Source organism: Carassius auratus, chromosome 38, assembly GCF_003368295.1.
Source record: "Carassius auratus strain Wakin chromosome 38, ASM336829v1, whole genome shotgun sequence".
Lineage (NCBI taxonomy): Eukaryota > Metazoa > Chordata > Actinopteri > Cypriniformes > Cyprinidae > Carassius > Carassius auratus.
In genome coordinates, this window is record NC_039280.1 from 21,609,023 (window position 1) to 21,633,675 (window position 24,653).

At 40.6% G+C, this 24,653-nt stretch overlaps 1 protein-coding gene across 2 annotated transcripts in view; it reads right to left on the minus strand.

The window, feature by feature from the left end:
• The window catches only part of col21a1 (collagen, type XXI, alpha 1), a 115,112-nt gene that overhangs the window by 61,074 nt on the left and 29,385 nt on the right, over positions 1 to 24,653 (minus strand). For both annotated transcript variants that reach the window (XM_026224742.1, XM_026224740.1), the window contains 7 exons: positions 17,128 to 17,181; positions 16,987 to 17,040; positions 16,636 to 16,689; positions 4,321 to 4,374; positions 3,591 to 3,644; positions 3,446 to 3,499; positions 2,515 to 2,568 (listed from right to left, as the gene is read on the minus strand). In XM_026224742.1, coding sequence (XP_026080527.1) covers positions 2,515 to 2,568; positions 3,446 to 3,499; positions 3,591 to 3,644; positions 4,321 to 4,374; positions 16,636 to 16,689; positions 16,987 to 17,040; positions 17,128 to 17,181 — 378 coding nt within the window. The remainder of the gene's footprint in view (positions 1 to 2,514; positions 2,569 to 3,445; positions 3,500 to 3,590; positions 3,645 to 4,320; positions 4,375 to 16,635; positions 16,690 to 16,986; positions 17,041 to 17,127; positions 17,182 to 24,653) is intronic.

Below are 24,653 nucleotides of genomic sequence, written 5' to 3' on the forward strand. Positions count from 1 at the left end.
TGAAACTGATCACTCTTCAGGTCAATCAAATATTTATGAAAAAGAAAATCAGTTTGAATAAAGAAAGCAATAACTTTGCCATAGTATCCGTTCAAATGTTAAAGCTGTCACAGTCAGCTTTTTTTTTGCTTTAACCCCTGAAGGCTAATCAGTGGACTGTAAAAAAAAAAAAAAAAAGTTGTTACTGTAGTGGTACTTTGTACTTGTCCTTTTATTCAAGTAATTTTGAAAATGAATAGGCCTACTTATAATTTGAATATTAGGTAATATTTTATTGGGGTATCTGTGCTTATACTCACTTGATTTGTGGGCCACAGACTGATAACTAAAGTGAATATTTGCTTATAACTGTTCAGTAGTAGTTATTTCATAGTTAATTTTCTTTAACCTTAACTAATTAAAAGTAGTTCTTCAGGAGGTATGACATAATACTGTCACAATCATCAGCTGGAGTGCCTATGAACTCCGGTAGAGGGAACTCCACTCAGTACTCTAGTTTCCATTCCCATTTCCAACTCCATTTCCCAGAATACCGTGCTTAGGACTAATCACCACCAGGTGTTCCCCATTACCACTCCCCTATATATACTGTGTTTGGAATCTCAATGATTGCCAAGTCTTGTTTAGTTCTGTCCGGCATTACTGAGCATTTTCCCTGTGTTTGTTCCTACCGTGTCTGATCTTGGATTGTTTATACCGACTGTGATTCTCTGCTGCCTGCCCAGACCTCTGCTTGTTACTGGTTCTCATTTTGGATATCCCCTTACATACCTGACGCTGTCCTCTGATCATTGCCTTTTTGACCATTCTGTTAATAAAGTACAGCAATATGGATCCGAATGTCTCTGACTCCATGTTACAAATACATTAGTTATTGATTAACTAACTGTTACCATAAAATTATATTACATACTGATTAGTTAACATATCTTCCTTAGTAATTAACAGTAGTTAGTTAAGTGTTAATGAATAATCACCTGTTAGTTCTTCAACAACTCCTTATTAGGTATGCAGTAAGAAACAGTATTGTTAGAGTTACCTAACATTATAATACCATTCATATTTCTACTTTTTTATAATTGAAAAAAGAAAATGAACTGATGTTTATTTGACAATTAAGGCTTTAGTTAGAGTGCTTTCAGCTTGTTTATTTTCATATAAAAATACAGCATGCAGTTACATCAAAAAATGGTATAAACATCATTCATTGTAAATTGTGATAATTGTAGTTAATAATCGCAATTACATTTTCAAGGGAATGAAAATTAATTTTGTCATAATTGTGCAGTCCTAGATGATATTATCAAAATGGCTAAATCTGGTAATTTTAGTATATTGCTTGTTTGCTGGTCGTGATGTCCACAGAATTATTGCAAAGCACCATTAGACAGGTACTGTGCAGAAGCACTGGTCCAAAGGAGACTGGTGAGTGCTGCCAGCTGTCAGTATTTGTCAAGAATCTCTTTTTTTTTTTATCTCGCACTGCAAGGTAAGTATGGAAGACCTGCTTGTAGAACAATCATCTACATCCTATCACAATAACGATCTCAAACACACCACACATGCAATGAAGGTACACAGGGATAGAGTTACAAAATCCAATTGAAACCCTTTTCAATGCTTTTCAAGCATTATGCACAACATATGCACTAAGCTTTGTGAGCAATTCCCAGAGAATGGCTGCTGTAATAAAAAAAAACAAAAACAAGGGAGAACCAAGGAAATACTAATAGCTGATAAATCCCCCACACATTTCCATGATAATCTAGCTGTAGTTTGCCTTTTTTGACACTTAATTTTGTCAGTGAAATGACTTAACCAACTAAAGTTTTGTCTTTTCAATGTAACATATCATATATATATATATATATATATATATATATATATATATATATTTACATTACTTCAGGCCACTACTGTACTGTGTGTAAAAAGCTAAGCAGCATCAGCAAATGGTATCAGAAATAAATGACCTACTGCTGATACATACTGCATAATTATTCTATTTAAAGCAGATGTTTGATTGTACAGATATTGCTGTTACTATTGTATGATCAATGTAAAATGTCCAGTCTGGGTTTGCAAATGCTGAGAGCGAACTAGATCATCTGAAATATGTGACATTGCATTATATTGATTTGGCCTGTTTGCTGTTTATCCCAAAATCAGCTAGAAGTGTTCTCTCAGTAGAGCTATAAAAATCTGTGGCTCTTAGACCAATTTCTATAAAGATGAGTTTAGCGCCAGTCTGCTGAACTGCATTGCTGAGTCACTTACAGTTTTTTCTCAGACTACACTGAAATTTTCTTCTCCCCAGTCCAGATGCAAAGACTTAACCACCAATAAGACTTCAAATCATGTCATCATTGAGCCGTTGTATTAGATGAAGCAAAAGGGAGTATTCCTCATAAGTTTCTCTGCTTAAATGCTGTCTGGTATTATTCAACAGCCTGCACTTCAATGCAGTCCACCCACTAAAACACCTGGCAAAGATTTGTTTTAAGATATACTCACAGGATGTCCCTCTCTTCCATCCACTCCAGGAATTCCAGGCGGTCCTGGATCTCCCTGAAGAGACAAAGATCATATAGTCAGAATAAATGTGTGCCACATCTCTTTAACTTAACAGGAATGGAAATGTTTGAAAATTGATGCTTTTTATTTTCCTTGCAAATAACAATGAGCACATTTTGCATGCATACTTTACTGAGAACATTTAACTTCAAATCCTAATCTTTTTATTTTATAATAAACAAGATGAAATGCCACTGAATCTGCTGGCAATAACATAAAGGCAGCAACAATGTGTTTCTTGGTTTCTCATGATTTGGAGGACATACAGCAATACAAGACATTCTTAATGTCTTTCAAATCAAGTGGTATGATTAAGATGCAACAAATCTTAAACAGTGTCGTGTTTTATTTTTATCCTTTACATGTAGGCAAGAGCATGTGTAAGCAAAATTATTTAAGCATGGTGAATTTGTCAACATAATGATTATTAAACGTAATGACTCTGTGGTAAGTTGCCCTTTATTGCTGTTCTCTGGCTTTAAGAAATAAAGGTGAACTTTAAAGGAGTAGTGCATGTTTAAAGATCTGAAACCAATCAAATAATCCAGGATTTATCATATAGGCAACCATCAAGATGTTGAGGAACAGCTTGGTTTAATAAAAGCCATCTGTAAGCCTGGAAAAAAAGACCGCGTAGATCAGCATGAAAGAGGAAACGATGGTGCAAACCTTTTTATGACTTTCCATAGGGAGAATCTGTGCTAGCATATCTTTTCATGCAATTCTGTCAAATAATACAGCATCTTGGAATCCTGTGTAGCATCCTTAAAATGGGCTTGCCAAATATTCTCAGTGGTCCATATTCACAGTTCAAGGAAGCCATTAAACATGTGCAGTCTTTTACAGTGAGAAGAATTCTATCAGTACAGACCTTTAAACCAATTCCTCCAGGAATTCCATCTTTCCCATCTCTGCCAGGTGCTCCCTTGATAAACACACACACACAAAGGCATTAAAGCATAATGACTGGCCACTCACTAAATTTTAGTGGAGAAATGATTGAGTGGTAAATATACAAGCTCTCCTGGATATCCAGGTGGACCAGCTGGGCCTCTACTCCCTTTTTCTCCCTAAAATAGACAGTATTTCTGTTAATGCAATGTAGAGTATTGGAACATAACAAACAAATGAGGTTGCATTGCTGTTCAAGCCATTAACAGATTTGATTTGTGAAAGTTATTGTTTTATTTATCCATACCAGCATCTCTCTAAGCACAAAGTACATTGTGTATCATTCCAACATTATATCAGTACTTTTCCGCAGACTTATTCAATAACCAAGATCATGCACCAAAAAAAACAAACTTTATTCCGAATTACTATGTGTAAATTTTACAAGTGCACAAAATTTTCATGTCAAGAGGAATAAAAACAAACAAACAAAAACAACGATCTTTGAGAACAGAGAGTAAGCTGGACAAGGAAAGGGGATGATTTATGCTACGGTTAAAGAGTATCACATACAACATATGTATGCGGATAGGTTGACGTTCAGATCAAAGCACAAACAACATAAATACTGTATCCCGGTAAGGTGCTGCTGACAAAGAACAGCACATGTTGTTAACGTATAGGCACTATAGGGTGACGTGGAGGAGACAAATTGTTGAATAAAGTTGTCAATTTGTGATCTGAAGATAAATGGAGGTCTTACAGATTAATGACATGAGGCCGAGTAATTAATGATATAATTATTTTTTGGGGTAAAATATCCCTTTAAGAAAAATAAGAAGAAATTATCCATACCATTTGTCCATCTTTGCCTGGTAGTCCTTGTATTCCTTGATTGCCAGCAGACCCCTAGAAAGAGAAAACAAAGTAATGATTAACATTAACTTCATTGAAAATACATTGTATTTTATGTTATAATATATCAGTAATGAAAATTAACTAAATGATTCCAATTCAAACTGGTATACAAACTTAAGCAGTTGCTTCAAATAGTATTTGGAAACCTTCAAATCAAACATAAAAATAGGAATGTCACTATCAAGCAAGTGACATGCTAGCAAGTGTTGATAGCTAGAGCTTTGATTTAAGCCAGTTCCCCTCTACTAACTTTGACCAACAGAATGCACAATACTTTTTTTTCTTATTTTGGAATCTGCAGGAAAACCTCTTATTGCTGACAACAGGTTTATAAACGATTCTCATTGCACATTTGGGGAGATGTTTGGCTCACGTTGCATTGCCAAATGCAAACTAAGTGACTCAAACTCACACAGCACTTGAAGAGGTCGAGCGGAGTAGCATTATGTTAATCTCTGATGATCGCACAAAGCAGCTCACAACCATGCATTGCCAAAATAACAGCCTGAAAAATAACAAACGCTCTAAAACCCTTTCAGTTTTAGCCAATAAAAAAGGTTCTGGAGTGGCTGAGGTGTCTTTCGGGGGCGTTTTTTTAAAGGGGGGGTGAAATGCTATTTCATGCATACTGAGTTTTTTACACTGTTAAAGAGTTGGATTCCCATGCTAAACGGACAAAGTTTAAAAAATTAAGTTGTATGTTTGAAGGAGTATTTCTGTTCCAAAAATACTCCTTCCGGTTTGTCACAAGTTTCTGGAAAGTTTTTTTCGAGTATGGCTCTGTGTGATGTTAGATGGAGCGGAATTTCCTTATATGGGTCCTGAGGGCACGTCTGCCGGAAGAGCGCTCGCTCCCATATAGCAGAGCAATGAGAGGCTGAGCACAGACAATCACTGATCAGAGCGAGAGCATCGCAAAATGTCACAAAAGGAGTGTGTTTTTGGTTGCCAGGGCAAGACAACCCTGCACAGATTACCAAAAGAGAAACAGCATTAAGGGACCAGTGGATGGAGTTTATTTTTACAGAGCATCAACGGAGTTGTGCAAGTGTTTGTGTTTGTTCCCTGCATTTCTAAAATGCTTGTTTTACAAACAAGGCCCAGTTTGACGACGGATTTGCGTATCGTTTATTTCTTAAGGATGATGCAATCCCAACGAAAAAGGGTCACGATTGTGTGTTGGAACCACAGGCGGTGAGTAAAACTGCTTAAAATATCTCCGCCTCCCATCGGAGACCCGGGTTCGAGCCCCGCTCGAAGCGAGTCATTGCTGCTGCTGCTCTCGTTCAGTTTCAGCCTTCACAGCTGTCACAGCTTCCAAACGCTCTCAACGCAAAAGCCTACTCGCGCTCGTGATTCTTTAGCTCCGCCCACACGTCACGCCTCCAGGCGCTCGTGTTTTTCCGGGAAAAATCGGTACAGACTATCTTTCTCTTATGAATATAATAAAACTAAATACTTTTTGGAGTTATGAAGGATGCAGTACTACTCTATAGGTACTCAAGATGAACAGGATATTGAGTGAAAACGAGCATTTCACCCCCCCTTTAAGCATAGAGTGGGTATGATGGTGTGGTGGTTTAATTCAAAGAAGCAAGCAAACGTTACTGAAACTGTTTAAACATATGAAAGTATTTTACAGTTTCCCATTAAAAAAGCAACTGTTACACAGAAAATTGTAGTGCTTAATTTACATATCAAGATTTGAAAAGCTTCTGTCATCAAAAAGCCTTGCCTACTTTTGTTATACTTGGCGTGAACTGATGATATTGGCTTACAAGAAGCCTGCGTAATGATGAACAATCTTTAAACAATAGCGTGTTTCTAGGCTTAAATGATGACAAATGATCTAGGATTGTCAGAGAGCATTGCTGGCACTGATAGCCTTAGCAACCTGGTACGTTTTGCAAACATGCAAACTCATCCATCACACTATGAAAAGGTACGGATCAATTAATCATTTTTATTTAGAACTGTGTCAGATTTGTGATGGATAAATTAAGCATTTTCATGTGCAAGTTGTAAAAAAAAAATAGTAATGCAATGGTTTTCTTGACTGTGGGTACTATAAAAATGTATATTCTTTACTAAGAAACTTTTATTAATTCTAATCAGTTATAATTATAATTAATTCTAAATGTGTTGAGACATGCTGCATTTGGTCTCATACTCTATCGCATACATTGCCAGTGTTTTGCGCTTGCTTCGACCTTTGTTGTGGTAAACAGTAAAGTGCGTTCAATGCCATTAGCCAAGATAGTGTAAAGATATACCCTTTGTGGGAAGCAGTTAAATCAGCGGGAGTTAAAAGCAGATCGTAAGTGTATTTATTTCTTGTCTCATTAGTGTTTAGCGCAGTTGTCGTTGCTAGGAAACACTTTATTCTGCCCTCGCTGTTTGATTCAGACACAGCTATGCAGATAGATAAACTCCTCGACAATAGACAGGTGTGATGTCCTTTTATTGACGTATCCTTCAATTACCGACAGAGTGAAACTACAAAGGAAACGAATAAACAGCATGTAAACTGTATTCTAATGTATGTTCACATGTATCTATGCAAAGTCTGGCTAACATTCAGCAAAACTAAAACTATCAAATATAATCTTGTTTAACATAAATGTTCACAAATATTGTCTTCAAGACTCATATTAAACATAAAATACTCACAAGCAATGCTTTCTGTTAGACAACAAAGAAGGATGAATGTAGATCACATCAGAAGTGGATTCTGCTGTCAGCATACTTCAACATGTGCTGCATTTCTAACTCTCATGCTAGTAAAGGTTAAACATAACACTCTTAACAAATACAACGCCTCCTACTGGAGGGAGAAGAAACTACTCCAGCACACTCCCCGTCTGACGTCCATAGGATGTCACCCTTAATTCTTAGGACCGCTGGCTACATTCATTGGAGTTGCGCAGCAGAAGTACAGTCTCCGTAACTGGTCTTAAGAAAGTTTTGCACGTACCCCCAGAAGCAACTTTTATTTCTATCTTCCTGACTTTTCCATCTCGACTAGGGAAGGTATTGACCAAAACTCCCATGGGCCATTGACATCTTTTGGCTTGGTTGTCTTTTAGAAGTACAAGATCTCCTACTTGTAGATTTGGCCTGTTCGTCTGCCATTTTCTTCGATCTTGTAATGTTGGCAAGTATTGAGTTCTCCACCGGTGCCAATAGACATTAGAAAGATGCTGCACCCATCTCCACTGGCGTCCGTACAAGTCTGACTCACCAAAGCTTCCAGGAGGGATAGGTGGAGATCCTGTCTTCTGGGTTAGAAGTGTAGCAGGTGTAAGAATGAAGGGACAGTCGGGATCAGATGAGACAGGAATGAGAGGTTGAGAGTTTACGATGGCTGTTACTTCTGCAAGAAGGGTAACAAGAACTTCATGGGTCAGCAACTGAACTGAGTTGGTAGTCAACATTGAGTCGAGAATACGCTTCACAATCCCAATCATTCGCTCCCAACTTCCTCCCATGTAAGGGGCATGAGGTGGGTTAAAGACCTATGAGCATTCATTCTTGTCCAAGAAATCTTGTATCTCCGGGTTATCACACTGGTTTGAGGTTATACCAAGCTCCTTGCATGCACCCAGGAAGTTGGTTCCGCAATCAGACCTGAGTTGCTTTACTGGTCCACGAATGGAAATGAACCGTCGTAAGGCGTTGATGAAACTGGATGACTCCATTGACTCGATAACCTCGATATGGATGGCCCTGGTACTCAAGCAGGTAAAAATGACAGCCCAGCGCTTACTATTGGCAAGACCTCCACGTGTTTGATGAGAACTGATAGTCCAGGGTCCGAATACATCGACGCCAATGTAAGTAAATGGTGGGCAGACAGTTACACGATCAATTGGTAGGTCAGACATCTTTTGGGTTTCTGTGTTCCATCTCAGTTTGCGACATTTGATGCAGTGGTGGATGATGGAGCTGATGCGATGTTTTCCGCCAACAATCCATAATCCGGTCATTCTGATGCTGTACTTGTTGGTGATAGTGCTGTACCAGTAGTGTACTCACATAGTGCTTTCCTGGGATGATGAAAGGATGTACTTCATCATTTTGCATGTCGGCTTGTGAAAGACGACCTCCAACTCTAAAGCAGTCAGCGTCATCTTTGTATGGCGATAGGTTTCTGAGTGGATTTTGCTTTGGTATCTCTTTCTGGGCTTCGATGCATGCAAAGACTTCAGGATAAGTCTTGTGTTGAAGACAGCTCAGAATAACGCTTTTTGCTTTCCCATAGTCCTCTGGGGCGATGTTTTTGCAAATATGCCAACCTCGACACTTGCTTCCATAAGCATTTCCCTTGAAGCATCTGGTTATATGAACGAGTCTTGCTATTGCTCTAAGCAGTGATGTCCAAGTTGAGAAGGACTCAAAGCGACCTGGATCTAGGAAAGAGTCTATGAGACAAGTTGCAAAGGCCATCACCGTAGGGCGAATCTCAGGGTCAGAGTCTGGACTGAGTAACTCAAAACAGCACTTGGTTTCTTTCGCGTGCGCTCGTAGCAGGAAATCTGGTCCTTTGAGCCACATGCTGGACATCAAAGTGTTTGCTGGAATGGACCTGGAAGCTACATCGGCTGGGTTTAAATCTGTCTGCACGTAATTCCATTGTTCTGGGCTGGATGATTTTCTAATCCTTTGAACTCGGTTACACACGTAGACATAGAATCTCCTGGATTCATTTTGTATGTATCCAAGTACTACCTTGCTGTCTGTGAAGAACCTTGTACAATGGAATGGAACATCAATCTCCTCTGCAATCAAGTTTGCAATCTCGATGGCAAGAACAGCTGCACATAGTTCCAGCCTCGGGATAGTTATGTCTTGTTGTGGGGCAAGTTTAGCTTTGCCAAACACAAATCCAAGCTCGCTCTTGCCTTCTGTATCTGTGATCTTTACATAAGCTACGGCAGCAATAGCTTTGGTGGACGCGTCACAGAATATACAGAGCTCCCTTTTGGCTGCACCACAGAAGGATATGGATGTGTACATTCTTGGTATTCGCACTTGTTCAAGATGCTTCAGGGATTCCTTCCATGTACTCCATTCTTCTTGCATTCGTTCTGGAAGTGGGTCATCCCATCCACCTGCATCCATTGAAAGCTCTCTCAAAAGGGCCCTGCCTTTGATGCTGACCGGAGCTGCGAAACCTAGAGGGTCATACAAACTGTTAATGATGGAAAGTACCCCTCTACGAGTGTAGGGCTTCTCAGCGGTAGACACTTGGAAGGTGAACTCATCTGTTGCAATGTCCCAGCTTATTCCAAGACTCCTTTGCATAGGTGGACTGTCTGCTCCTAGGTCGAGATCTTTCAGACCCTTTGCAAGATCCTCCTTGGAGAATGCTTTCATTACTGTGATGTCATTAGAGGCGATCTTATGCAGCCTCAAGTTAGATGAGGCCAAGGTTTCTTGAGCCTTTTGAATGACAGAGATGGCCTCGGAACTTGATGGCAGGGAGACAAGCCCGTCATCGACATAAAAATCATGTTCCACAAGATGTTTTGTTGTATTGTCTCTTTTCTCTTGATCTTCTGATGCCCTCCTAAGTCCATAGGTCGCTACTGCAGGCGATGGGCTGTTGCCGAAGACGTGTACCGTCATTCGGTACTCCAAGATTGGTTGTTCCATGTCGTTGTTCTGGTGCCAGAGAAAACGCAAAAAGTTCAGATGGTCCTCCCTGACCTCAAAGCAATGGAACATTTGCTTAATATCAGCTGTTACAGCTACCTTCTCTTCACGGAGCCGCATGAGCACTCCCAGGAGGCTGTTGTTGAGATTCGGACCGGTAAGAAGGACGTCATTGAGGGACACTCCTTCAAATCGCGTGCTAGAGTCGAAGACAACCCTTATTTGGTCCGGCTTGCGGGGGTGATAAACGCCGAAGAAGGGAAGGTACCAACACTCTTCTTGTCCAGTAAGGGGTGGCGCTATTTCCGCATGACCGTTATCAAAAAGGGTTTGCATGAATTCCTGGAAGTGACTTTTCATGTGAGGACGTTTGTTCAGCATATGACGAACTGAAGCTAGGCGCTGGACAGCTTGCTGCTTGTTGTTAGAAAGGCGTGGCCTAGGTGAGCGAAAGGGCAGTGGAGCAACCCAACTATTTGTATTGTCCTGATAGACTTCCTTATTCATTATCTGCAGGAAGGCCACTTCTTCTTGAGAGTAACCAGGTCTCTCATCCAAACTTGTTTGTTGGAACACGGTTTCTCCGATGGACGTGTACTTGGTATGATTTGGGAGACTGACCTTGTTGTGGCTTTGTGGGATGATGCGTTCCTTTACTTGGATGAAGTTCTTGCATGGAAGGAAATGACTCGGGCGGCCATTGTCCAAAATGTTTGTCTTGAAAACGCTGGCCTGTACGGGTTTGTGAGCTCCACCCAAGCAAATGTTTCCAATAATCACCCATCCCAGAGCTAGCTTCTGAGCAAAGGGTGCATCTGGAGGTCCATTGCGTTGGTCAAGAACCTTGTGTTCTTGAATAACATCCCTACCAATGAGAAGCAGGATCTTAGCGTCAGGATCAACATCTGGAATGTCGGATGCAATGTCTTGGAGGTGAGAATGGTTACGAGCAGCTTCAGGTCTAGGAATCTCATTGCGATTGTCCGGCAGCATGTTACATTCGATAAGTGTTTGGAGCTTTAGGCGTGACTTGCTATCCACAGATTCGACGATGAAGTTGTATGCTCTCCTCCCTGTAGCTTCCTCAAGGCCTGCACAGGTTCTCAGCTTGTACGGGAAGCAGCCTTTGGTAATGCCAAACGTATCGAAGATTGAAGATCTGGCAAGTGACCTGTTGCTTGGGTCATCCAAAATAGCGTAGGTTTTGAGTTTCTTCTCAGGGGACCCCTGTGGATAAATTAATACAGGACTGATCTTGCTACATGAGTGACTTTCAACTTCACTCCCACAGACTTGCGTACATGTAGACGTGGCCGTAGGTAAAACTATATTGCACTCCCCGCCGTTGTCGGAAGCAGGCTCTGTGGTGTTTGCCCAAGGCGCAGGACCAGGATGAAGAGCAGTAATGTGTGAGTTGGAGTTACATTCTGCACAAAGGGTCTCGGCTTTACATATTTTTGCCTGATGATTAGTGGATGCGCAACATCTGAAACATATCAGATTCCTCTTCAGATAGGCCTTACGCTCCTCCAAAGGCATTTCTCTGAAAGCTCTGCATTTTTTAAGTGCGTGAGGTTTCTTGTGGATTGGGCATTCTTTATTTGGGTCGTGGATGTTTGTTCCTGCAGTTGGATTTGGCTCGGTACTGACCACTTCGGTCCGGATGACTGAGATTGCTTCTGTCTTACTCTGCTTGTCCTGAAACCTCATTTTATTGGGTACAAGACTGGGTTGCACTGAATGCTTAAAGCTTGGGTCATTGCGCATTTTTGATTCCCTGCTAATGAAGGCGACAAATGCTGAGAATGGTGGAAACGATACAGAATGCTCCTCCTTGTATTTAGACCCATACGTCATCCACTTTTCTTGCAAACCAAAGGGTAACTTCTCCACAACAGGATGAATGCCCCTTGCGGTGTCAAGGTACAGTAGGCCTGGGATATAGCCTTCGTCCTTTGCAGCCTCTATCTCTAAGAGAAGATCCTGAAGTTCTCTCAAGAGGTATGGGTCTTTGTTCGAGATTCTCAGAAAACGCTCAAGTCTGTCGAGTAGTGCCTTCTCCAGGGCTTCAGGGGAGCCGTAGCACTCGTCCAGTCTTTCCCATACTTTGCCCAATCCTTCTGAGGGTCTGTTAATATACACTGCTCTCAGACGTTTTGCATATTGAACGGACTCTGCTCCTAGCCATTTGATCAACAAGTCAAATTCTTCGCTAGCAGACAGGTTCAAATCATCAATTACATTGTTAAATGAAGATTTCCATCCCCAGTAGTCACCTGGCTTATCACTGAACTTTCTGAGGCCGCCAGTGAGCAAATCACGTCGTGCTAGGAACCTGGCTATATCAGTCATATTGCCAACTTGTGGAGTATATCCCGTACTTTGATGTGTCGGTAATGCTCCAAATGAAAGTTTCCGCACAGGAATGCTTTGGGAAAGCTGGGGAACATCTTTACATTTGTTTGCACCCGGGGGTGGATGGACATATTCTGTGTTCGTAGACTGGCCTGGTTCTTGTTTTGGTGGCTCGTATGGGACAGTTGTTGCTAGAGTATCATTGTGCTCTATGTTGCTAAGTGGACTTGAATCTGCCTTTAGGATTATTTGGTGCTTTACATAGTCGTGAGTACGTTCTGTGGAATCTACCTTCGCGGATCCCAATGCAGATTCTTCTTCGAGATCAGTGGCCGCTTTCTCAAAGACATACGCTTCAGCTTGTGCGGCTTCTGCATCACACTGCTGTTTTAGTGCTTGTAGTGTGGCATCCAGGCGCACCTCTTCTACTTTAAGCTCCGCTTTCTTAACTTTCATTTCAATTTCCATTTTTGCAAATTCTGCTCTTGTACGAGCTGCTTCAGCTTTAGCTCGAGCATTGAGAGCGGCTATACTGGCAGATGATTTAACTGAACCTTTAGAGCTCTTGGAGTGATGCAATTTCTTGGAGCAGATGGATGCTGCGCTTTTTCTCCCTTCTTCAGACATTGTTTAATATGCTGAAGCTGATGTAACATCCACTTGTTGTTGTGTAGATAGGTGCTTTTTCACTATTCTGCCCTCGCTGTTTGATTCAGACACAGCTATGCAGATAGATAAACTCCTCGACAATAGACAGGTGTGATGTCCTTTTATTGACGTATCCTTCAATTACCGACAGAGTGAAACTACAAAGGAAACGAATAAACAGCATGTAAACTGTATTCCAATGTATGTTCACATGTATTTATGCAAAGTCTGGCTAACATTCAGCAAAACTAAAACTATCAAATATAATCTTGTTTTACATAAATGTTCACAAATATTGTCTTCAAGACTCATATTAAACATAAAATACTCACAAGCAATGCTTTCTGTAAGACAACAAAGAAGGATGAATGTAGATCACATCAGAAGTGGATTCTGCTGTCAGCATACTTCAACATGTGCTGCATTTCTAACTCTCATGCTAGTAAAGGTTAAACATAACACTCTTAACAAATACAACGCCTCCTACTGGAGGGAGAAGAAACTACTCCAGCACACACTTGTTTGTTTACTCTGCTGAGATGTGCTGTGTTTGGTCTCATACTCAATCGCCTATGTTGTCAGTGTTGTGCGCTTGCTTAGACCTTTGTTGTGCTTAACAGTAAAATGCATTCAGCTGAATTAAATTTCCATTTTGTCGGGTATAAAAAAAAGATTAGTATACCGCGGCAGCGGTATTAGATGTGTTGCTCTCAACCTTTCCTGAGGATGGTACTCCCCTAGTTATGCTTGGAGATTTCAACATCCACCTAGCTAAACCTCTGTATGCTGATTTCCACACTCTGCTTGCCTCTTTTGATCTCAACCGAGTGTCAACTACTGCTACTCACAAATCAGGCAACCAACTGGACCTTATTTATATGCAACACTACTCCACTGATCATGTTCTGGTTACTCCACTGCACACATTGGATCACTTCCTCCTCACTCTTAACCTCAACATGATCCCTGACACGTCACTTACCCCTCCATGTCATCTTTCATCCTCCCGGCTCTCTGCAATGGTTTCATCTTCACTTCCTTCCCCTAAACTGTTAGCATCTTTTGATGGTAACAGTGCTACTGATACTCTCTGCTCAACTCTTACATCTTGTTTAGACACTGTTTGCCCCTTATCTTCCAGGCCAGCCCTTAACACCCCTTCTGCCCCTTGGTTATCTGATGTTCTACGTGAACACCGTTCTAAGCTAAGAGCTGCTGAAAGGGTGTGGCCCAAATCCAAAAATAATACTGACCTTAATGTGTATCAGTGACTCCTATCTTCTAATGTCTCCACTGCTAAAATGACATACTACCATAACAAAATTAACAATTTGTCTAACTCTCGCATGCTTTTTAAAACATTTTCCTCACTTCTTTGTCCTGCTCCCCCTCCTGCTTCATATCTAATAGCTGACAACTTTGGCAACATTTTTCATTAATACAATTAAACACATCAGTGCACATTTTTCCACACCACAATCCGTCAAGCTCATATCACCAACAAACATACACTCATTTACATCCTTCTCTTCACTCTCTCAGGCAGAAGTCTCAAAACTCATCCTTTCTAATCACCCTACTACTTGCCTGCTTGATCCTATTCCATCTCATCTCCTTCAAGCCATTTCTCCTGCAGTTGTACCTGCACTCACTCACATCATCGACACATCCCTCCACACTGATGTTTTACGCTCATCATTTAGACATCGTATAACTCCACTACTTAAGAAACCCACCCTCAACCCATCTCTTTTAGAGAACTACAGACCAGTTTCCCTTCTTCCTTTCATTGCAAAAACACTTGAACGAGCTGTGTTCAAGTCTCTACATTTATCACACACAACAGCCTCCTTGACAGCAACCAATCTGGCTTCAGAAGTGGACATTCAACTGAGACTGCCTTGCTCTCAGTTGTTGAAGCTATAAGACTGGCAAAAGAGGAATCCAAATCTTCAGTACTTATCCTGCTTGATCTGTCCGCTGCTTTTGACACGGTTAACCACCAGATCCTCCTATCAACCCTACTTTTAAAAGTCATCTCAGGAACCACACTTCAATGGTTTTAGTCTTACCTATCAGATAGGTCCTTTAAAGTATCTTGGAGAGGTGAGGTGTCCAAGTCACAACATCTAACTACTGGGGTGCCTCAGGGCTCAGTTCTTGGACCACTTCTCTTCTCTGTCTACAAGGCATCATTAGGTTCTGTCATTCAGAAACATGTCTTTTCATACCAATGCTATGCTGATGACACTCAACTCCACCTCTCATTCCATTCTGACGGTAGCTATTCGCATCTCAGCTTGTCAAACAGACATTTCTTGCTGGATGATGGACCATCACCTTCAACTCAACGTTGCCAAGACAGAACTGCTTGTGATTCCAGCAAACCCATCGTTTTATAATGATTTCACCATCAAGTTAGGCACATCAACCATGACTCCTTCAAAAACAGCTAGAAGCCTTGGAGTTATGATTGATGATCAGCTGACTTTCTCAGACCACATTGCTAAAACTGTCTGATCTTGCAATTTTGCTTTATTCAACATCAAGAAGATCAGGCCCTTTCTTTCGGAACATGCTGCACAACTACTTGTTCAAGCTCTTGTTCTGTCCAGGCTGGACTATTGCAATGCCCTCTTGGCAGGTCTTCCAGCCAGTTCTATCAAACCTTTCAATTAATCCAGAACGTGGCAGCAAGATACATTTTTAATGAGCCAAAAATAATACACTAGAATTCAAAGGTACTCCAAAACCTTAAAACTGGGTGCTGGGCAGACGAGTAGTTGCAAAGGTAAACAATGAGTCTGCACACCAGAAAATGCTCCTTAGTAAAAAACCACGTGGTGAGCAATCATCAAAATTGTTGAGGACCAAAAATAATACACGTCACAGCTCTGTTTATCAATTGGCAATGGCTTTCAATAGCTGCTTGCATTTACCTAAATTTGTGACTTCAAACTTACGTGCCCTCTAGAAGCTTGCATTCTGCAAGTGAACATCTCTTGATTGGGCCATCTCAAAGAAGCACAAATTCACTTTTATAGACTTTTCAATTAAATGTTCCCTCCTGGTGGAATGACCTCCCCAACTCAATCCGAGCAGCTGAGTCCTTAGCCATCTTCAAGAATTGGCTTAAAACCCATCTCTTCCATCTTTATTTGACCCTCTAACTTTAACACTCACTATTCTAATTCTGTCCTTAAAAAAATAACTACCTTTCTAATATTTTTGTATGAATAAATGTAATGTAATATAATCGATTGTTAGTTTAGTAGCTGAACTATTATTTGAAATCCAAAAGTTGAATATAATATGTTAACATGTTATTAAAATGTAAGACATGAAAGTGGACTACGATCTCTGAAGATTGTGGCCAGGTCCACATGGAGTAAGCACCCACAGATTTCCACCTTATACATATTTGATCATTACATATTTTGGCTAATTTGATAATCTTTGAATTGGAATTAAAAGTTTTATACGATAAGATGTTCCTACCTGATATTTTACTGTCAACAATAAAACAACAATGGCCAAATAAATTATTCCATATACAGTATTTATTAAACTTCTTTTAACTCTTTTAAAACTGACCTTTTCACCTGGCTTGCCAGGTTGCCCTGGTATCCCTGGGATACCGCTGCCACCCTAAAGAAACACACACACACACACACACTGAAAAAAATTCTTTTCAGTAAATTCAGTGAAATAAGTTATATATAATCTAAGAATATTTTAAATAATATCTACCTGAATTAAAATTAAGTAAAATCTAAACAAAACCAGTCACAAGTATTGACTCCAGAAAATTAAAAACCTTAGAATATGTGTGAGATAAATGAGTAAAACTGATTCTGCATCCTGAAACATAATAAACAGTATGGTGACTGAATATGTTCCCATAATTAAACTAGTTTATTTAGGGATACAATTATAGCTTCTTACTGCTTCCCCGTGACTTCCCTTCTCCCCCTTATGCCCATCAGCTCCACGTGGCCCCTGTTCAAATAGAGGAAAAAAGTGGCATGATCAAGTATCTCATGAGGTTTTGTAGGGCATGTCCATTTCTGACTCGGCCATTCATACCTGAATTCCAGGAGAGCCTTGAAAGCCGGGACTTCCTCTAGAACCTGGGAAACCCTTCAGAAAAGAAAGGGTCTTATATTAGTCTCACCCACAGTCATGCAAATTAATATTAAAACCTCTTAAGATCTGCACCGCCCCCCATTTGAACCACCGATGGGACCAAAATTTTATCATCAAAGTTACTGTAAAAAATTATAATTTGTGAAAGAGTGAACTACACATAAAGTATATGTATCATTTAAATGCTTACAACCTAAGATTACTTGTCAATCCCGTCAATTTTGTATTTGTTACATAAAATTAAAAAATGACGTCTAAATTTGCCCCCCACAAACAACCCCCCCCCCATCACCCGTAACAAATTACAAAATAAAAGACATGAAAACAAGAACATGAAACAAAACCCAAAACAGACATTACAACTTATGTCTTTGCTACATTTCTGTACGCTGATCGTGGAAATATCATTGCTATCTATGGAGGGCCAGAGAGCTCTCAGATTCCATAAAAAATATTTTAATCTGTGTTCCAAAGATGAATGACGGTCCTACGGGTTTGGGATGACATGAGGGTGAATAATTCATGACAGAATTTTCATTTTTGGGTGAACTAACCTTTTAAATATAAAGAAGTATATTATACAGCAGGGCCTTCCTTTGGGTGGTGTAACTTGTGCGTTCACTCAGAGCCCCACCCCACAGAAAACATTACTCAGACTAACATTTAGGGCTGGAAGATTAATCGAAAAATAATCAAAACTGAAATTCATAACCTCTGACCGACGTAATTTTCCCATTTCAGTTATTTCGTTTTTTTTAATCCTGTTAACACTTCCCCCTTAAAAGCATCCTAGCGCGTGTGTAGCCACATGACTCTGCTCTTCAGTCAGTGGTATAAAAGCAAAGCAGTGTGAGCGGTGAGCCTTGCGTCTTCACTAAACTTTGTCAGTTGTATTTGTTCTATGGTTTGGACGTTCAAGCGATTAGATGAACGGATGTGTATTCTTATATCGAGCTACCATGTTCGCGCAGCTGCATTGTGGCACGAACACTCATATAAACAGTAGCTATGAAGATCGCGCGCACAGAGGAACACAGAAACTAGTTGTCACCGTTGTCCTGTGATTTATCACTAAAGTAGCGTAGAATTTCAAAACTTATTATAGCATGTTTGTGTGCAGTGCACATGAAGCACAAGCGCGTGCATAGAGAGCAGCGGTCGGCGGTCGCGCTGCAGGTTCCCGGTTTGTGTCCGTTCTCGGACTGTTCTGTGTATTTTAACTGTAGAAATGGTTGTTCCGAGTCGAAACTACGATAAAGAAAACTACATCAGTATATCATCATAAATGCAGCCATTTTTGTCTTACGTGAACATAAACAGATGAGAAAGAAAACACACATGTACAGTATTTTTGCTTAAAGAGACAACAGCCTAATAAACGCGCTGCCTGTCATTAATGTTAATCAAAGAACAAATGAAAATCATTCACTGATCTTGACTGAATACATTTAATAACTTTACTTTATTTATAATAAATCTTACTTTATTTATAATAATCTTTATTTTATTTATAAAAAAAAACGCTGCAGTGTTTTTAATGTTTAAATGACAGTTTCTGTACCTGAAATTTAGTTTAGTTGTATTTATTTATGATATTGCTAATTCATTTGTTTGTTCCTTTCTTATTACTGACCTATCTTACTACTTGTCTTTAACACTTTAATATTTGAAATGTATATAAATCTAGTTGTTTTTGCTATGGTATTTTTTAAATCACAGGCAAAATTCCTCTTGTAGTGTTTTGTAGGCTGCTGATTTTTGCTCATGTTATTCAGCTGCAACAGAATGCTTTGTAAAAATGTTTGACATCTAAATGTTTGACTTAATTTTTTTTTTTTTTTTGGAATCGAAACTAGGAATTGATAAGAATCTATAAAATTCAAACGATAGCCAACCCTAGTAAGAAATGTTATGAACATAGATAAAATAACTGCTGATAGTCAATCATATTTACAGTACAAACCTTGTCAGTGAACTATGAGGGCAAAAAAACAAAACCAAAAACAAAATAATCGTTCAATAATCGTAATCGAGGCAAAATGTTCAATTAATCGAGGTTTTGATTTTAGGCCATAATCGTCCAGCCCTACTAACATACCCTTCCACCACCGTTGTATGAGACAGGTTTATTGTGGGAAGGGTGTTACATAACGTTTCAAAAGAACCAAAGTTTGACACGTTTCAGTGAGTCATCTTGACTTAATAATTGATCTGAGGTATGTTTCCCAAACAACAATGTATCTCTCTTTTGTTTGCTTATTTTTTAGATGTTTGATTCAGTCTCATGTTCCCTCTTACATCATACTTAGCACTTAATCACAGCACATACTTTTCATCTAAATTAAGTATGTTTACTAAATTCATAAATTTGAACATTGTCAATTTGTGCCTAGGTTTCTGTGTTCAAGGACTCTTATTTTGGTATGAATTTTTTGGTATCCATGTTATTTTCCTGTTTCCTTTGTTTCCTCGGTTTCCAAGTTTGTTCTCATTGGTTTCTCATTTTGTTCATCTGTTTTTAATTTAGTTATTGTTTACCCTGCATTTATTTAGACCCGCGTTCGGTGCTGTATTGTAGTGCTGCAACAATGGGTCGACGTCACCAATTACGTCGATTACAAAGATACGTCGACATGCGTGAAATGCGTCGACGCGCCACACTGTTTGTTTACATCTCGCGTAATGGCATACTGGGAATGGAGAAAGTTGCATTCTATCACAAAAACAGACCACTGTTATCAAAAGTATGGGAATACTTTAAAAAGAGGACAAATAAAATGTCCTTTGTTCCCTTTGCAAAACCGATATGGTGTACCACGGCAGCACAACTGCGATGCACGAGCACCTCAGAGGAAAACATATTGGCGCTCTCCGGTGTTACGGTTTAACTGGTTACCGTGTGATCTGGTGACCAACCTCCTGGTTCAGGTCTGATATTCTTGCGCTTGAGGCATTCTGAAAAGTTGAGATGGTTTTAACTTGATGCGGTGCGGACGCGCCTGGAAAAAACGAGTGCGTCTCATCCGCGTGCGCGTCGCAACCACGTCACTTCCATTATGACCGCGCTTATTGCGCGCCTACATTGGAAATAACGGACTTGAGTGCGCAAAAGCCGTGATATGCGAACGGCCCCTTAAAAGACAGCGCGCCGTGAGACAACAGTCACAAACCACCGAGCTACCCCGAATCAGTATCAGATCTCTGGAAACCATGCTAAACCATAGCAGAACCCTGACTACATTTTATGGTTTGTGATGCTAAAGAACATTTCATGACGTCTCAGACAACTGTAAATTTATGGCTACTGTGGTTTAATTATAAACGCTATCATAAACTCATATTTACCATAGTAAAATAATTTTATTTGCCTCTTTATTATTTTATACTGTAAAAACTTCAACCAAATTGGTTGAAAATGAATAAAGGTTGAAATATTATATTAGAAGTTGTACTTATATGTTTTTGTAAAGTTATCCAAAGGATTCATTGGTTAATTAAAAAAAGAACATTAGATTAATTATTTATTGTAATAAAAATAATCGTTAGATTAGTCGACTAATCGAAAAAATAATCGTTAGATTAGTCGAAAAAAATAATCGTTAGTTGCAGCTCTACTGTATTGTTCCATTCTTGTCAAGATATGTTTTGTTTTGCTATTCTCCTAGATTTTCCTTGTGCGCATGGATATTTTGTTTAGTATTTACCACATGTGTATATACATATATATGTGTTTGTGGAATAACAGACATATTGCTTATTTTCCTCAGGAGCATGATTTATGTAGGCTCACATCAAACTAACCAGAAATCATATGTAGAATTGTTGAACTATGCTTATAATGGTGGAGCTTGCGATCATAGTTCCCTATAGATGCCTTTGGAAAATAAAGCCATGGCTCTTAAAGAGACTGATCGTCCAAAAATGTAAGTTCTATCTGCATTTACTCACCCTCATGTAGTTGCAAACCCATATGAGATTCTTTCTTCTGTTGAACACAACATAATATTTGATTGATATGAAGCAAGAAGGATGTTGCTGGTAGCCATTAAATAGTATTTTCTCTAATGTGGAAGTCAGTTTCCAAAAATAAAGAGTGTGTTTCCAAAAATACAAAATACAAAAATACACCAACCAAAAAAACACCAACACATACACTTTCCAAAACGAGGAAAAAACATTTTACTTTGTTTACACCACACAGAGAGGAGCTTACAAAGCCCTGTCCCTTCCTCACCTCAGTGCCTCAGACCACATCACTTTCATGCTAATGCCTGCATACAGACCGCTCATTAAAGTCACCAAACCAGTTCACAAACAGATTAAAGTGTGTCAACTGACTGGAATATGTTTAAGCAGGCTGCCACATACAATAACTCCACTGACCTCCAGGAGTACTGGACCTCCACCCGGCGATTAGGTGATGACGCTGACCCCAGACAGCATGAGGAGATCCTTCAGCAGGATCAATGCAATCAAAGCTCCGGGTCCTGACTCCGTACCTGGGTGTGTACGGAGAGACTGTGCGGCAGAACTCACTGATGTCTTTACAGACATTTTCAACATCTCACTTAGGGTGTACACACACTAGGCACGGTTGCCATGAACCGGGCCCGAGTATGATTGTCCCCCCTCCCGACTCCCCCACTGGCCTGCACTCACATATAGGGTTTCAGCATTCGTGCCGGAGCACGCTTACGTCATTATGGTGCGACGGTTTCGGGATAAACAGGAAGAGCGGCGCTCTCTGAACACAATGGAGTCCATCGCTCTGTTTTCTTTGTGGATAATTTTGTGTCGTTTGGTCCACAGCCCTCTCACAGCCTGTTGTTAAACAGATGTGTCGCCTTAGTGGCGCGAAAATTTTCACGTAATTATGCTGCTCGTATGAGGATGTTTGCAAGGTACCAGCTGAAGTGCAGCAAGGACTTTGCAGTTTTGAGTTTTTATGCGTTTTGCACCTCTGCCGTAGACCAAAGCGACCCTTTCCCTGCCATGTTGGTGTTGGAGCGTCACAAAACTGACGCAACGCGTCCTTTTCAGTGCTCCAGCATGGTTAGCGCTCACACTGCATGCGAACCGCACCCGAGTCCAACTGAACCGTGCTCTGGCCCAGCTCTTCCAAGCGGGCCAGGGCCGGCTAATCGAGCCACGCCTGGACACGGTTCGGAGTACTCACACTAGTCAAACGAACCACGCTTTGGTGGTCAAATGCACTCGGGCACGGTTCAAACTGGTTAGTGTGAGTACACCCTTAGACAGGCTGTTGACCCATATGTTTCAAAACTATTACCATCATTCCAGTCCTGAAGAAGCCATCTCCATCCTGCTTCATTGACTACCATCCTGTTGCACTTACTCCCATCCTCATGAAGTGCTTTGAATGGCTAGTCATGTTCCCCACCTCCCTGGATCCCTTCCAGTTTGCATATCGGTCTAACAGTCACCCAGATCCAGCATGTATCCAGATGGCGGATCAGAACCTAGAATAGACCTCTACAGCCCTGAAAGACAGCGGAAACCAGAACAACTAGAGCCCCAGATACAGATCCCCTGTAAAGACCTTGTCTCAGACGACCACCAAGGACAAGACCACAAAAAACAGATTCTTCTACACAATCTGACTTTGCTGCAGCCTGGAATTGAACTGCTGGTTTCGTCTGGTCAGAGGAGAACTAGCCTCCCAACTGAGCCTGGTTTCTCCCAAGGTTTTTTCTCCATTCTGTCACCAATGGAGTTTTGTTTCCTTGTTGCGGTCGCCTCTGGCTTGCTTAGTTGGTGTCACTTCATTTATAGAGATATCGTTGACTTGATTGCAAATGGAATGGACAGACACTATTTAAACTGAACAGAGATGACATCACTGAATTCAATGATTTTGAACTCCCTTTAACTGTCATTTTGCATTATTGACACACTGTTTTCCTAATGAATGTTGTTCAGTTGCTTTGGCTTGACTTGACTTGACTCTGGACAAAAAGGACTCATACGTTAGAATGCTGTTCATAGACTTCAGTTCAGCATTCAACACAATCATCCCTCAACAGCTCATTTACAAACTGATCCAGCTTGGGCTCAACACTTCGCTGTGCAACTGGCTGTTGGACTTTCTGACTGGAAGACGTCAGGCAGTATGGGTCGGCAGCAACATATCCAGCACCATCACACTGTGCACTGGGGCTCCCCAAGGATATGTGCTGAGCCCCCTTCTCTTCACTCTGCTGACCCACGACTGCACACTGTCACACAGCTCCAAACTCTTCATTCAATTTGCAGAAGACATGACTGTGGTGGGTTTCATTAACAACAAAGATGAGACAAACTTTAGGAGCGAGGTGAGCGGCCTGGCCGGGTGGTGCAGTGACAACAAGCTCTCTCTGAACGGGGAGAAGACGAAGGAGATTGTTGTTGACTTAGCACATTCCTCTGACCATTAACAGTGCGACTGTGTAGAGAGTGAGCAGCACCAAGTTTCTGGGTGTGCACATCATAGAGGACCTCTCCTGGACCGGCAAAACCACAGCACTGGCCAAGAAATCACAACAGCTTCTCTACTTCCTCCGCAAACTGAGGAGAGCCAGAGCCCCGCCACCCCCTGCCCCCATCATGTACACGTTCTACAGAGGCACCATCGAGAGCATCCTGACGACAGGACCAGCAGACTGAAGGACATCTTCATCCATCAGGCTGTCAGGAAGCTGAACTCGCTCCCAAACTTGCCCACCCATCCCTCTTCTGCCCCAGGCACCACAGAACTTTGAACCCCCTACCCCCCACCCAGATCCCGCATACCCAGGTTCTTCCACCTCCCACTAACATATGATGGCATGCACCAGTCACTTTGTGCAGCATTGGTCTGCTCACTCATTCAGCATGGAACTGACATCATTCTACTACCTCTAGGTCAGTTAAATAAAATAACTGCTCGAGTCCTTTGTCACTTTAATCAGTCAAAATTTAAAATAAAATAAAATGTTTTTTTTGCACTAAAAATCTTTTTATCTGCCGTTTGTTCACTTCACTGATTTACACTCTATCTGCCATGTGCCTTGCACTGCTTTATTTAACTTTATTTTAAGTTTTATTTTATTATGTCTTTTTTACATTCCCTTATTGTATAGCTGTATCTTATATTTTATATTTGATCTAGATTTTTAGGTTCTACTGTTAGTGTTTTCTGTATGCACTGGGGGTCTGAGAGCAATTTCGATTCTCTGTATGTATGTACTGTACATGTGGAAGAATTGACAATAAAGCAGACTTGACTTGACTTGAGTTGCTAACAGCAAATGTTTGGTTACGAACATTCTTCAAAATATCATCATTTGTGTTCCACAGAAACATTTGTGTTCCAAACAAAAAGGTTTGGAATTGCATGATACTGATTGTGCTGTATACAGTAATTCACATTGTGTAGCACTTCTGAATAACAGAACTGGATACTGCTCTGTCTATATCAGCGGAAGTAA